This window comes from Setaria italica, chromosome IV, assembly GCF_000263155.2.
Source record: "Setaria italica strain Yugu1 chromosome IV, Setaria_italica_v2.0, whole genome shotgun sequence".
Lineage (NCBI taxonomy): Eukaryota > Viridiplantae > Streptophyta > Magnoliopsida > Poales > Poaceae > Setaria > Setaria italica.
This window is the reverse complement of record NC_028453.1, coordinates 32,057,037-32,072,023: the sequence shown is the minus strand read 5'-3', so window position 1 is coordinate 32,072,023 and position 14,987 is coordinate 32,057,037. Positions and strand designations below refer to the sequence as shown.

The 14,987-nt window shown below is 45.2% G+C and overlaps 2 protein-coding genes, 1 long non-coding RNA gene and 1 pseudogene across 3 annotated transcripts; 1 reads left to right on the top strand and 3 right to left on the bottom strand.

The window, feature by feature from the left end:
- Nucleotides 1-515: 515 nt before the first annotated feature.
- Nucleotides 516-3,447, top strand: LOC101763661 (cytochrome P450 71D7). The gene is made up of 2 exons (XM_012845531.3): nucleotides 516-1,609; nucleotides 2,621-3,447. Exons 1-2 carry the CDS (start codon nucleotides 695-697, stop codon nucleotides 3,233-3,235), a joined length of 1,530 nt encoding a protein of 509 aa, XP_012700985.1. The 5' UTR covers nucleotides 516-694; the 3' UTR covers nucleotides 3,236-3,447.
- LOC106804282 lies at nucleotides 3,398-4,960 on the bottom strand (annotated as a pseudogene).
- Nucleotides 4,961-6,605: 1,645 nt separating this feature from the next.
- Nucleotides 6,606-9,566, bottom strand: LOC101763255. Its single transcript, XM_004965709.3, has 5 exons — nucleotides 9,102-9,566; nucleotides 8,145-8,280; nucleotides 7,387-7,610; nucleotides 7,101-7,274; nucleotides 6,606-7,012 (listed from the first exon to the last, which is right to left on the bottom strand). Exons 1-5 carry the CDS (start codon nucleotides 9,303-9,305, stop codon nucleotides 6,926-6,928), a joined length of 825 nt encoding a protein of 274 aa, XP_004965766.1. The 5' UTR covers nucleotides 9,306-9,566; the 3' UTR covers nucleotides 6,606-6,925.
- Nucleotides 9,567-10,466: 900 nt separating this feature from the next.
- On the bottom strand, nucleotides 10,467-13,329 carry LOC101762975. Its single transcript, XR_215081.3, has 4 exons — nucleotides 13,128-13,329; nucleotides 12,074-12,192; nucleotides 11,317-11,427; nucleotides 10,467-10,971 (listed from the first exon to the last, which is right to left on the bottom strand). It is a non-coding gene; the product is annotated as an uncharacterized LOC101762975 (long non-coding RNA).
- Nucleotides 13,330-14,987: the final 1,658 nt, after the last annotated feature.

Genomic DNA, 14,987 nt, shown 5'->3' with positions numbered 1-14,987 from the left:
AAAATAAGTAGTACAAATTTATAAAAAAAATGTACTTTTAAGCTTTGAAATTTCATGCCACACCCGATGGAATTGCAAACATGGATTTTTCACATGTGCATGTGACCACACGAGTTATCTGAGCCATCCATTTTTGAATCGGTGGTGAGATGGATCATGGGTAGGTGAAAAATACATGTGGTAGGTAGTAAATCAATAGTTGGATGGATAGAAATCAACGGATGAGATAAGTCTTGTAGTCACGTATACACGTGGTTTTACATTTTCCATGGAATTGCTACGCATGAGAGCACTTCCTAAAAACGAAAGTTGCTTGGTTAAAGTTAAAAGAATTTGACTCAAGAAAGATAGTTATATTGATATAATTTCGAAAATCGAAGGAAGCAGCAAAGGTTATAGGATTCGGACCAAGTTAAATTTTCATTATGGCTCGTAGCCAAAACAATCCCGCAAATACCTCCCTTCGCTATAAAAGTGGAAACCTATCAGACCCTGCTCCAGTAGTTTCCTTCCCTTACTTCTTGCTCAAATCTAGACCAAATTTCAACAAAACCTACCATCGAGGAGAAGCCGGCTGCTTCAGTTCGTGCATCTATAAATTGTCAGCCTGCTTTCCTTGCTGCACATTCACACAAACTGCCGACATCTACTAGCTTGTCACAAACCGCAAGCTCCTGTTAATTGTGAACACATCATGGAGAATCTCTCAAGCAGCTTGTACTTCCTGGCGCATGTTCTGCTGCTGCTTCTTATCCCCTTCTTACTTCTGTCCCTCCAATTTCGGCGCAAGGATCAGCCAAGGCTGCCACCGGGGCCATGGCGGCTGCCGGTCATCGGCAGCCTCCACCACGTCGTCAAGACCCCGCTAATCCACCGCGCACTGGCCGACCTCGCGCGGCGGCACGACGCGCCCGTCATGTACCTCCGTCTCGGCGAGCTGCCCGCGGTGGTCGTCTCGTCCCCCGACGCCGCCCGTGAGGTCATGAAGACGCACGACGTCACCTTCGCGACGCGCCCTCTGAGCACGACGCTGAGGGCCACGGTCGCCGGCGGGCTGGGCGTCGCGTTCTCGCCCTACGGCGAGCGGTGGCGGCAGCTCCGCAAGTTCATCACGCTGGAGCTCCTCAGCGCCAAGCGCGTGCGGTCCTTCCGCCCCATCCGCGAGGACGAGGCCGCCCGCTTCGTCGGCGGCATCGCCGCGGCGTGCCCGGCCGGCGAGCCGGTGAACGTCACCGCGCGGGTAGCCAACCTCGTCGCCGACTCGGCGCTGCGCGCCATGATAGGCGAGCGGTTCGGGCGCCGGGAGGAACTCCTGAAGTGTGTCGCCCAGGCGGTAAAGATCGGTTCCGGGTTCAATGCATGTGACCTGTTCCCGTCGTCGAGGCTCGTGTGCGCCATTGATGGCACGGTGCGCAAGGCTCGGGCGTTCACGCGGAAGACGTTTGAGCTGGTGGACTACGCCATTGAGCAACACAGGGAGCGCAGGTCGGGGGCGAGCGCCACTGACGTCGCGGAAGACGAGGACCTGCTTGGTGTCCTTTTGAGGACCCAGGAGGAAGGTGGCTTCGGTTGCCCGCTCGACGTGGGAGATATCAAAGCCATCCTCGCTGTAAGTACTCTCTTTTTTAGGGACTCTTTAATTTATATTTATATTAGCGTGTACTGTATCTATCTTTCTTTAATTAATCATCGTTTTCATTGAAGCAACTCCATTTCCATGGTACGAGCAAGAGGGGACTATTTATTTTTATTGCAGAAAAACAGCTACTCTAATGAGTTGTGTTTTCTTAATAGGCGTGTGTACAAGGCCAAAGAACAGCAAAAGTTTTAGCTAGCTAAAAAGTAGAAATTTCATTAAAAAATATTACAGTACAGAAAATCATATGGAAGTTTAACAGAGCAACTATTTGGGCAAGTCAACCAAGAAATAGTTATAAAATCCAAAAAAGGTAGATCGAATCAACCGTCCTTAAAAAAATTAGGGAACAAAAAAGAACTGTGGGACTCAAACATAGAAAAACATATTAAACACTACACTTGGAATTTTACGGGGTTCTAGATACATAGAAAATTCTGTAAATAAAAACAAGTAAAACAGGGGGTCTTAGTGATCCTTTGTTTCAAAAATTAACTGCCGAATCTCCGTGGTTTGCAGGAATAAAGACAAAAATAAAACTTTAGAAAAGGAGAACGGCTTGTAGTACTTACTTTGGTGGTGCAGTAGTGCATATTAACAGGAGTTGTTACAAGCGGCACTACATACAACTACATCCTTAATTATATATTAGAGTTATATATAAGATTAGAGTTAATACGTCTTGGAGTAGAATTGTGCATACGTATTAACTCTAATCTTATAAGCTAAAGTTGTACTCCCTCCATTCCAAATTGTAGGTCGTTTTGACTTTTTTAGGTGCAGTGCATAGTTTTTACTATACATCTAGATATAGTATATGTCTAGATGTATAATAATATCTATGAACCTAGCTAAAAGCTAAAACGACCTACAATTTGGAACGGAGAGAGTATAATGAGATTACAATATGTAAAGGGTCCAGATGCTCTGTAGTGTGGGCTATTTGGATAATTACTTTAAAAGGGTAATCCTTATATCATGCAGGAATTGTTTCTTGCTGGAAGTGAATCAACATCTACAACTATTATATGGGCTATGGCAGAGCTCATGAGGAACCCAAGTGTGATGAAGAGAGCACAAACTGAATTGGGTTGTGCATTGCAAGATAAGTCAACGGTCACAGAGGATGACTTGGTAAATTTACCATATATAAAGCTCATCATCAAGGAAACTTTAAGGTTGCATACGCCAGGACCTCTCCTCCTCCCTAGAGAGTGCCAGGAGTCATGTGAGATCCTTGGGTATGATGTGCTAAAGGGTACGATTGTCCTTGTGAATGCGTGGGCCATCTGTAGGGACCCGAAATACTGGGACGAACCCGAGGTTTTCAAGCCCCATCGATTCGAAGAATGTACAACTGATTTCATGGGCACTGACTTCTGCTACACTCCCTTTGGAGCTGGCCGGAGGATATGCCCAGGCTTAGCGTTTGCACTGGCAAACTTGGAGCTTGTTCTCGCGGTGCTTCTCTTCCACTTCGATTGGCAGCTACCGTCTGGAGTCATACCGAGTGAGTTGGACATGGAAGAGGAGGTGGGGATCTCCGTTCGCCGGAAGAGGGACCTTTTCCTACATCCAACCCTCCGTGTGCCACTCTAAGCTACATCGTACTCCAAAAACTGAAATTCAGGGCTATTTGTGTTGTTGTTCACGGCGTACAATTTGGATGTTTATGTAAGAATATTTATTCACTAACGTGGATCATGTAACTTAACACATAATTCTAATAATTGCCATTCTATTGTGGCGGTCACTGTATCCACACTTGGATATATAGCCGTCACTTAGTGTGCAGCCACAAGTCACTCTTCCTCCTCGTGTTGATCCCGAGCGCCTCGGCCATGTCCAGCTCATCCGGAGCAGCGCATCCAGGGAGTTCCCAGTTGAAATGGAACAGGAGGCTGGCGAGACCGAGCTCCATGGCTGCGAGGGCGAGCGCAAGGCCGGTGCAGATCCTCGGCGGCGTCGATGCCCCAGGCCACCTCACGGCGTCGCGGCCGATCACCCACGCGTTGGCGAGCACCATGGCGCCCTTGGGCACGTCGAAGCTGCTGAGGACGCCACGCGTGTGCTCCTGGCACTCCCGCGGGACGAGCAGCGGCGCCCCCGGCGGATGCAGCCGAAGTGCCTCCTTCAGAACCAGCTGCAGGAAGTGCAGACCCGGCGGCGCGTCCTCGCCTTCCGCAGCGCCGCAGGGTGCGGCATGAGCTCCAACATGGCCCACGTCAGCGTCGTTACCGTCGTCTCGCTCCCGGCGCTGATGAGATCCTATGCATACAGCAGGCCAAGGCATTAGCCATGTCAGTGTCGTGAAAAAAATCTCGTCGAACATGTTGGGTGGAGAGAGGCAGAGCGCTGGGCTTACTATGATCACGAAGAGTATAGAAACAGTACGTACAATTACGGTTGCATCTCTGCTTGTTCCTTAAGGTCAGGGCTCCTTTGGAACGAAGGATTTTGTTCGGCAAATCAAAGGATTATTCTCAATCCTATATACTCCCTCCGTTCCAAATTATAAGTCATTCCAACTTTCTTGGAGAGGCAAATATTTTCATGTTTGACTAAAATTATAGAGAAAATTACAAAAATTTATGGCACCGAATAGATATACTATGAAAATATATTTAATGAAGAAACTAATGGTACCTATTTGATATCATGAATGTTAGCACTTTATTGTATAAATTTGGTCAAACTTGAGATGCTTTGACTCTCCAAGAAAGTTGGAATGGCTTATAATTTGGAACGGAGGGAGTATATGATTTGGTACCGTAGCAGCCTTCAGAACATATATAGAATTGATGCATAGGAAAAGTACAGGAAACTTTTATTTGGGTGTGATTTCACAGGAAAATTGTAGGATCTGGAAAATCCACTCTAACCCCGGCCCCTTTTGTTCACTCTGTCGCGTACGATACAGGCAAACGACACCTTTTGAGGCAAGTCAGTGCTTAATATTATTGTAGCTTGGTGGAGGAGCTCATGCTTCCTTATTTAATAATTATAATATGGAGATTTGTTCAGATTTAATTACAAGTAATGTGTCGTCAAGTCCATGGAGGTGAGTAGATGACAGAACAACGTCGAATCACATTGTTTATTATGCGATCCCTGCAAGATGCTTACAAGGAATGTGCAAGGATAGAGAATTATTAGCTAGCCACGTATCCCACATCCTCAAACTACATACATATAAAAGCATTTTTTTTTATTATCTTTTCTCAGTAGGGAGCTTGACGGTGAACAATGACAGCAATTTGATATCATAGTTTAGAACAAAATGGTAGTACATGAATATTCTCAACTCACCTCAATTTTGCTCATTTAACTAGAGCAACTATGATCTAAGAGAATCCTGACAAATACAGAACTCATTGCAATACCAAATGAAACATGTCCTTTTACCTTTCGATCGGGTCCAACTCGACCCATAAACATGAGTTCTTGATGTGGTACTAGATAACTGAAATTTCCAACCCAAAATGTGAGTACATCCAAGATAAGGAATATGCGTGGAGTAGCTCGAAATTCAAGAGAAAAAAATATTCGGATGAAAAACCACGAGAGCTAATGGAAGGATATTTAATTTCCATGAAGGATGGTCATGTCGAATCAATGCTACATGATGAATGCTACCCGTTTTCTTGGCATAAAATCCAGGTTTGTTATGCGCGGCGACCAATGTATGCACTAGAAAACATTCAACTTCACGAAGATAACGAGAGAAGGATAACTAACCGGCTTTTTTTGGGTCCTACTTTTATCTGAGCTATGTAATGTTGCGTGTAGGAACTACGTACTTCAACGGCATCAACTTGTATTGATTATTCTCAACTACCTTGGCTTATCTTGAACATATAGTCAATGTACAAGTTTTGCTTAGAGGTAGTATTTAAATAGCACAAGAAGATGCATATAGAGCATCTCCTATTTTTATTAGATTAATCAAATACGCTCGGGAGAATGATATCAGCATGCAAAGGATCGGGTGTCGAAAGAGCAGCTAGCAATTTGAGGTGGCAGCGTCGCTGGTTGTGGCATGGAGTCTATGGAGAGACGAAGCAGGGAGGTAAGCCGTGGCTGCGTGCTGAGAATGCTAGGAGACGGCGAGACGTTAGGGTAAGCAAACGTGGGCTGGGCTAGAGAGGCGAAACACGGCAGCCCATGTAAAATCCTTTCTTCCCTTTTTCTTTTTTCCTTTTTCTTCATTTTATCCGTTGACGGTGACTATTTACTCGTAGATCGTAGTCAAGTGTGTAAATTTTATCCGGATGATTGTAACCATTGTAAATTAAACTGTTCAAATTAGAGCCATTGCAAAATTAAAGTCCGTTATAAATAATACCCTTTACAAATAATTTGAATACCGATAAGACATATGTCAATAGGATTTGGAGGGTGGGATTTGGCTAGTCTACTGGAGGCCTGGATCGCAGGGTAACATGGAGAGGTAATCTTTTGAAGTGGATAGCCAAATGAAGATATGGGGTGCGTGTCCGCTGGAAATGCTTTAGAGCTTTTTTTTTGTGCGGGGTTATCGGAAGCAAATCCTTAGAATTAAGGACAATTTTACCATTGTCGTCCTCATTTGATATGTCTAATTGTTAATTTGCCTCTCGTGATAACAAATTGCGTGTCAATTGCTCCATGTACCTATTGGACTATTTCTTTGTATGTTTGCTGTTAATGCATTTATCCTTACTTTGATTTGCATGTTTACCCCTTGTTTCACGAACAGGCGCGTGAAGGTTTCAAGTCGGCAAAGCAAGGGCAGTGACAGCGGTTTTTGGGGAGGACAAATTGGCAATTAGTACCTGAAGTAGGGGCAGTGGCCCGTTTGACCCAATTTAATACCAGTTCAATTCGGTATAATTCAATACAAATACGAAGTCAAATCCTAAAAATTCCCGGAGCATTCATCCTCTTCTGAACTGGCCTGGGTTGATATCCGGACATTGAGAGATCGGGAGACGAATGAAGTTGAGCGTAGCATTTCATTTAAACTTGACAGCAGCATTTCATCTGTACAACCATGAGACGATATTCTTTCTGATCATGTTGCTGAATATGCTAGCCATGGATAAAATAAATCATACACCGCATCATGGGGAAACACTATATATTGGATAGCCAAATTGCACGAAGGCAACAAATTTTAAATTAATATTGTAACATGAAAATTTTGGACCCATGGGCGGTGAATCCACCAGTAGCACACTACCATATCAAGGGGCAGCTGGTAAAACAAGACATCTTCATAGATTATTAATCTGAAGGCTGCCTCTATGCTTAGAAGACATCAGGATTGAAACGCCCAGGCATGGTGTTGTTCTGCTGAGCCTGCTTGAGGTGCATTGTGAGGGCATAGTTGTTTATCTGTAATACATGAACAAAACCCAAAAGTTTCAGTTGATGTCACAGAGAAAAGAAACATAGTAGCTGAAGAAAGGACTAGGATTATTACCTCTAATGTCCTCACTTGTTCCTGGTACTGCAAAACAAGTTGCTTCAAGCTTTGGACTTCATGAGACCTCTCATCAAACTCCTTTTGGCGCTCATGTTGAATGGCGACCGCCCGTTTCAGGACAGCATTCTCTCGCAGAACGACTGTCAACTGCTCCTTGAGCATCATGTTTTCCTATATGCCAAGGAAATGTGCAAGAATTATTGAACATGCCTTCCTCACTCATCAAGATTTCTACAAATCTGTCAAATGCTTCAGGTAATTACAAGTTGTAACGCATGGGTACCTTATGCAGGTTTTGTGAAGCTTCAGCTCCTGCACGCTCTACAATGGACTTCTCCAAAGCTTCCAAAGCTCTCGATGCACGAGCCCGTGCATCATCTATGTCAGAAGCATTAGTCATCTCTCTGACAAATAGCTCAACCCATTCAGAACCATTATTACTTGTCTGATAATTATCAACGGCAGGTGGATGTTCTGTAGCAGTATCCACGGCACCATTAGGAATACCTGTCAAGGATCCAAAATTGTTCCTACTGTCAGTAATACAATCTGGAAAACCAAGGTAGCTTTTCAGAAATCAATAAAAATGAATTAGGAAATAAGTTGTGATACAATCATCATTTACTGTGGCAATAATACCATTCTAGGTGATACAACATCATGTTAACCACTAAACGCAATGAAAGAGCTCACAGCTTAATGTCATGTCAAGGTGAAGTTATGAGTAAGATAAGAGACAAAGCAGTATGATCCAATTCTATGTATTATAAATTATGATCCAAGCATGAGTCTGAGACATGCATGATGGCATAGAATATGATGGTAAACAATTTATGAATCAACAAATCAAGGAAACATGAAATAGTGAAATAATAGGATTCCGAATAATACTGATGGACAAATTCAAATGGGGGTATCAAAACCCAAACTTCCATCAAGTCATTGCCTGGAAACTATCACAAGTATAACAAGAACTAGAGGTATGATTGTTGAAAAATGATTGCATCAAAGGAAAACAAGAGCCTTTGGTAGAAAATGAACCTTCAACAGATGGCTGAATTACAGTAGGCTGGCCATTTTCAGATTTGAAACCAGCGGACTCCAAGCGCAGCTCATTCAAACTCTTTATTGCAGAATCTAAGTCATCTCCAGATGCTTCCAGAGCTTTTTCCAGCAACTACAATTGTTTCAAACAACCATTGTCAGCTTTGTTGCACATATGTATAACATCTATATAAATATTAGCAGGGAAAGTTAATATCTGTATTTCGACCTAGCTCATACTACACAAAAGCAATTCCAACCATCAAGAGCCAGCTGGAGGTTAAATTAGCACCTTTGTAAGAAAACCTTATAGATTATTAAAGAAATTTGTGTGCTGGGGACATGACATGCTTGGAGCGGCTACAATACATGATGCGTATAATGCTCAAAAGTTCTCAAAAGTGAGGAGACGAATTAAATGCAGCTAATCCATATGTTCACAAACCTTCTCTTAGCTATTAGCACTGTGAAGAAAGCATACGCAGGATATCAGTTCATGAAAACACATTAACAAACAATTTTCAGTGCCATCATGTCCCAAAGCCATCAAATGCAGCGGCGGTAATCCATTCTAGAATTCTATTTCTATCTTCGAAGTATCACAAGCATCTGAGCAAGCATGTAAACTATTAAATCAACGATGAAACGGGAAAGAGACTTATCCGTCTACCATCTCGTAGTTTCATATATCATATCAAAGTTTGCAAGTAGTAAAAGATATTAATCCCAGAAAAGGAGCTTCATTTCAGCTTCCAGCCGCCATGACCTTCCCGATTCCGCACCCAAATACGCATCAGCACAAGATAAAATCGCTGGGGATCACAACTTTCCAGCAACGGAACCGAAATGGTCAACACTAGATCATGGGGCCTAAACCGCATCTCGTCATCTACGACCTAAAAAAACGCATGGGGAAAGGAAAGGATGAAGCTTGGAAGGCGCGAGGAGGCGGACCTGGGGATCCATGTCGGGGAAGAGCGGGATCAGCTGGAGCAGAAGCGCCTCCCGTCGGCCGCGGTGCGGCGGGGAGCGGCGGGACCTCTTGGCCGCCGGGTGGTGGAGGTGGTGGTGGGAGGAGTGTGGGGATGGAGGTGACGGCGGGAGGAGCTCGTCGGCGAAGATGGAGGAGGACCTCTTGCCACAGACTACCGCAGACATGGTGCCGCCGCCCTCCCGCGCCGCCGCCTCGTCGCGCCGCCGCAGCCGCCCGTCCCCGCCGCCGCCGTCGCCCTACTCCCCGCCGCCGCGGGACATCCGGCACGCGCTTTCGCCCCTCCCTCCCTCCTCCCCCCGGCGATCCACACGGCTGGGCGGGCGTCAACCCCTCCCCTTGGTCGCCGCCGCGTCGGATGTCGGAGACGCCTTGATTGGTCTGGGTCCTGATGGGCTGATGGGTTGGGTTGGTTGGGTTCGTGACGCCTTCGTGCTCGCGAGGGTATGTATCGGGCTGTCCCCCCCTGCTCCCTTGCGTCCATTTTCTTTCCTCTTTTTTTTTTAAATTAACTTTAATCTGTTTATTTCCGTTGGCTTTACCTCGCTGCGTTTGCGTGTGATCATCCGCGCGTTCTTTTCGGCGGTGGGAACGCGAGTGCGCACCGCGTCCACACGGCACCGTTGTCGCTGTTGTTTGGCCGACAGGTGGGCCCGGTGGCCGGATTGGGGACCTTTGCCCTGTTACCGGCGGTCCCACTCGCGTGCTTTTTTTTCTTTCTCTGATGTCGCAACTCGCGAGGGAACTGTTCTAGCGAACAAACTGTGATCTGCCTGTTCAAAGTTTAGGGGAAAAAACTGTGATCTGTAAAAATGATCTGGGAGACAGTGTGATCTTGTACAAAGTGCCTCCTCCCTTTCCATCAGATCCGGCCATATGGCTCATCAGGACACGCAGCTGCCGCTGTGATCTATGACAATTCGTGCATGATTTGATCGAGGGGCCATGGATAAGATGCGGAAAATCGACTTTGTACCTTTCCTGGCAGCGACCACGATCTGTTCGGTCACCGATGTGGATACGCAGGGGCATACTGCTTAAAGGATTTTCGGTCCCATTTGGACGTAATAATTTCATAAGAATAAATATGCAGATACTTCACAAGGAACAGATCAGATTTTGCAGGGGATGACAGTGGAGTGCTCCATTGACAATAACACACTTTTAGAACACTCCTTGAAACAAAGATATAGAATTGACACTTGAACAGTCCAAGTGAGAGATTGGTCTAAGGTGATTTCACTGTGTATAGTCCTGCTGGAGATTCACCGGCTGACAGCCAGAAACATGGTATAAGATAAATAATCAACACGAAACCACCGAATACGGTACCAAGCACATCATCAACATGCTAACATAGGTGTCTGTCCAACATTTGAATCATGAATATTACCGCACATTTGAGCACCAGACTATCCTATCCCTAAGGTGTCTGTCCAGCATCTCAATCATCAATATTACAGCACATCCGAACACCATGGCTACATCCGAGCACCATGGCTACATCCGAGCACCAATATATCATATCCATTAGGTGTCTGGCATTTGGAGCATCAATATTATAGCACATCCGACCACCATAAATCTACATGCAGCAAGTAGGCATGGCTACCAAACAACCTAGCTGGTAGCTTTGAATACTAACTGAAAGCAAAAGCTAATCACCATGCTACACAGTTTGCAGGCAGAGGTCGATGCAGACTCTGGATCCCATGTCTGGATCCCATGCATCAGACTCTTCTCACCGGAGACAAGGGGCACACAAAAGTCGGCCGCAACTGGTAAGAGACAAAATCAACATGAGCTTCACTGCTCATGCATCCTTTGCTTGGACTGCAAAAGGATAATTATTTAATGTCTAGCATGTGTCATGGAGATGTAACAGCAACAGCTTCCAAATGATCTGCTACTTGAATGTTTTCTAAAAACAGGATGACATGTGTAATAGTTAAAGCACTTTATAATTGCCACACCACTCTAGCATAACCAATCTTGTGATCTATACTGCAAGATAACAAAAGTGGTAAATAAACAATTCAGAAATTGCATTGCTAATACAGGCGATTCTATAGCATGTGTCATGGAGATGTAATAGAAACTTTCAAATGATCTGCTACCTGAATGTTTTCTAAAAGCAGGATGACTTGTGTAAGAGAAAATATGCCTACAGCTAAGTACCTGTTCTGATCAGAGGTGGCTGCACCACTGCCACTGCCACCACTGCCATCTCCAGTTTCTTCACCAGTAAATAGCTTCTTAGCAATTTTCTTGTTAGGGGATGGATGGGACCTAGAAGTACAGATATAAGTTCTATGCTCAATAACATCCAAGCCTAATAGCCTATGACAATAAGAAATAAAAAGTATCCAATGCTCAATGAGCGGCACAACTATATATGAAGAGGTGATTGTCACAGAAAAACTGAACAACAGTTTCAGATCATCATGCATAGCTTTTCAGTTTTCACCATCAGCCAACACAAAACAAGCAAAGAATCTATTTGTTAGCGACGCGAACCTCTTTCTTGCAGTGCTCTCCTGTATCTTGGTTGCAGAATTACCATGCAATTCCACATCTTTAATTTAAATATTCCATTAGGATAGCATGAGCATGCAAGATTCTCAAATTGCTTTGCAATTACCTGAGGAGCACACAGAGTTGCTGTAGTCTGTAAAACAATTGAAGAAAAGGAATAGCAATAGTAGTGACAGATACTTTTATAAGCATAGAGCCAAGATGCAGGCAAGACATGATGCTGCGGTTTGTAGGCTTTCACCATTCTTCCACTGAACGGCTAAATTACAAATAGGCACAATTGAAAGAATGAGCTATTTGATCTCAGAAACTGTCAAATTCGAATCAAGAGAACACATGTCCTATCATAAGATCCAACAGTTCAATTATTATATATTGTATGAGCCAATAGCAGCAATACCTTGGCTCCTAGGAGCAGGTTGGTAGGAAGCCATGGCTGATATTTGTCCTCCAGTGCCACCGGTACTCACCACCTTGATCAATAAAAATGTTGGTTTCCACCGGTTTCTTTCCTACAACCTGCAATGTAAATATTAATCAGATAATCAGTTTGGTAATACGACATCTTTTTATAACTGCTTCAGTTTTAGTTAACATGGGCCTAAATTCAAGCCCTTTTGTAGGAATGGTCCAAGAACATGTTCCAACTTCCAAGTATGGTCAAAAGTTCTGAACTTCCAAGCCATGGCTAAATGAGAGGTGATGCAGAGGTGGGGCAGAGCCGCCATAGAACAGGAGAGGTGTGCATTGGTCGAGCTCACCGACACTTTGCTTTTCCCACGCCTAGGGTGCCCATAATATTTCCTACACTGGTCTACTTGGATATTTTTTCAGCATCAAAACAACCTACCAGGTTGCAACAGGCAATTGATGCTGCCGTAGACATATCTACCCAAAAAAACTAATGGTTATCCTATATATTTTTAGAATGCACTGCATTTCTACTTCTTCCAAAAGATTTAGTAATCCAGTGTTCTTGTATTTCCAACTCTAGAAACCATAAAAGTCACTCAAACCAGTATTCTTGCAGTAATGGCACTCTTTCAAACCCAAACTGCACAGGACAAACTTTTTCTCTGTATGCATGTTCTGAACACAGGAGTAAAAATATTGAGGCAGGAAACAACTGTAAAAGTGGAGCACAGCATATTGCCAAGCCTATTATTCAGTTAAAAGCAACAATTTACTAAAGGGGAAATACATCAAACACCTGTCATGCATGTGGAAAGGGCAATTATGCAAAGACAAAATAAAGTCAACGATATCTCAAATCATTTACGAAAGTTGTTCTTATCAGCAATCTATCTTGGCTTGTCCCAGTACTTAATTACTCAAGCTCTACGTGCAGTTTTAGTGGGCAAATCTGCCAACATCAATGCTAAGTTATCACACAACTGCTCAACCAACCAAGAGGTAGCTCAGTATAAGTACACTGCCTAATGAAGACGACGTACCTGTGGGGGTCGAACGGTCGGCTGGAGCAGCAATTTGATGCGGCGGACGCGACCTAGCATACCGCGGCGTTGGTCGAATGTGAGTGGGGCTGGTTGAGGAGATGGGTCCCCTCATGAGCGCGAGCCGAGGCCGGGGCGCGCGGCGAGGAGACGGCGTGCGGGTAGCCCTGTTAATTGGGTTGGGTTTATTGGTTTTATTGGTTTGGTTCTATAATGAGCTCATTTGGATTGATTTGTAATGGGTTCGCCTAATAAATGGTTTGGTTTGGGTTAGGTTTCACAAATAGATAGTTTGGAGGGTGTTTGGGGTTCTGGTATTGTTTTGGGGTCCAAAAGGCTCTCAACCCGTGGGTTGAGACCCGTTAAGAATTCAAAAGCCTGGAACCTCGCCTGTTAAGAGTCGGATCCTAAAACTAAAATCTCGTATTTACACCTTTAAATTTTAGAGAAATTGACCGAAATTTGTTGTAGTTGAATTAGCTTGACAGTCCGCTACTTTGTGCAAAGTAGTGCGGTTGGACTTATACGTGGGTCCCGCGTCAAGAGTCGGACCCTAAAACTAAAACCTCGCGTTCACACCTTAAAATTTTGGAGAAATTGACCGAAACTTGTTGCAGAGAAATTGACCGAAACTTGTTGCAGATGAATTAGCTTGATAGTCCGCTACTTTGTGCAAAGTAGTGCGGCTGGACTTATATGTGAGCCCCGCGTCAAAGAGTCGGACCCTAAAACTAAAACCTCGCATTCACACCTTCAAATTTTAGAGAAATTGACCGAAACTTGTTGCAGATGAATTAGTTTGACAGTCCAATACTTTGTGCAAAATAGTGTGGCTAGATTTACATGTGGACCCTCTGTCAAGAGTTGCATACAAACTCAAACAAAAAAAACTACCTAATGAGTTTTTATTGGGTACCTAATGGGTTCTTATTGGTTGTAACCATATTCAGCAAGCAGTTTGTATAACTTATGCAATGGAAAGTTTAGGGTGGTGTGGTGTGTGATGGTGGAGGTTTGGTTTGGGGTGGGTTATATTTATTTTCTTGTGAGAATAGATTGGTGGGGTTATAACCTAGGTTACAACCCAACTAGCAGGACTACGTGCGGGAGATACCCGCGTTACGGCGCGCCGTTGGAGGCAGGGGCCGGGGTGGGGTTGCTGGCGCGGCGCAGGTGGGCGAGGAGGTGCGCGTGGGGGGACGGCGGCGGCGGCGTGGGGAGGAATACGCTGACGGAGAGCGAGGAGTTGGGGTCAATGCGGAGGTCCTTGGAGGCGACGCCATCGACGGCGAAGAAGGCCAGGTCGGCAGCGTGGCCTCGCAGCAGTGCCACCACATCCAATCGCTCACCGCCGGGGCCCACCTGACCCCACGGCGGCCGCCTTCGGGGTCTCCTACCGCGCCCTCCCTCACTCCCTCCTCCTCCCGTACCGAGCCACGCCCCCGCGCTGGATCTTGATCTGGATCCCGCGGGAGTGGGCGGGGTGGCGGCGGCGGCGGAGAGCGGGGAGTGGCAGCGGCGGGGAGGGGCAGCGGAGGTAGGTGGAGAGGGAGAAGGGGAGGGGAGGTGGCGGCGTAGAGCTAGAGAGCAGGGAGAGAGAGGGCGGCGGCGGGGAGGAGGAGAGAGGGAGTCGGGAGGGGGTTTTCGAAAAAGTGCCTCGCGGGGGGATTTTTGCAAAAATGACAGCGTCATCGAATTTTCCCTTCTTCGTGTAGAATAAAATTTTAGTAGGGTTTATTTGAAAATAATCCGAACGCGATTTCGGTACGACCTGGACGAGCTCAACTTCCAACTTTGACATTATGCAAAAAAGAAGATTCCCCATCACATCAAACTTGCAGTACATGCATTAAATGTAGA

What these genes read in the sequence shown, in the direction of transcription:
- LOC101763661 (XM_012845531.3), top strand. Translation starts at nt 695, where the DNA reads ATGGAGAATCTCTCAAGCAGCTTGTACTTCCTGGCGCATGTTCTGCTG. An exon ending in ATATCAAAGCCATCCTCGCT is followed by an intron (nt 1,610 to 2,620) that starts GTAAGTACTCTC and finishes TATATCATGCAG; the next exon opens with GAATTGTTTCTTGCTGGAAG.
- LOC101763255 (XM_004965709.3), bottom strand. Translation starts at nt 9,305, where the DNA reads ATGTCTGCGGTAGTCTGTGGCAAGAGGTCCTCCTCCATCTTCGCCGAC. An exon ending in TCCCCGACATGGATCCCCAG is followed by an intron (nt 8,281 to 9,101) that starts GTCCGCCTCCTC and finishes AAACAATTGTAG; the next exon opens with TTGCTGGAAAAAGCTCTGGA. An exon ending in CTTCACAAAACCTGCATAAG is followed by an intron (nt 7,275 to 7,386) that starts GTACCCATGCGT and finishes CTTGGCATATAG; the next exon opens with GAAAACATGATGCTCAAGGA.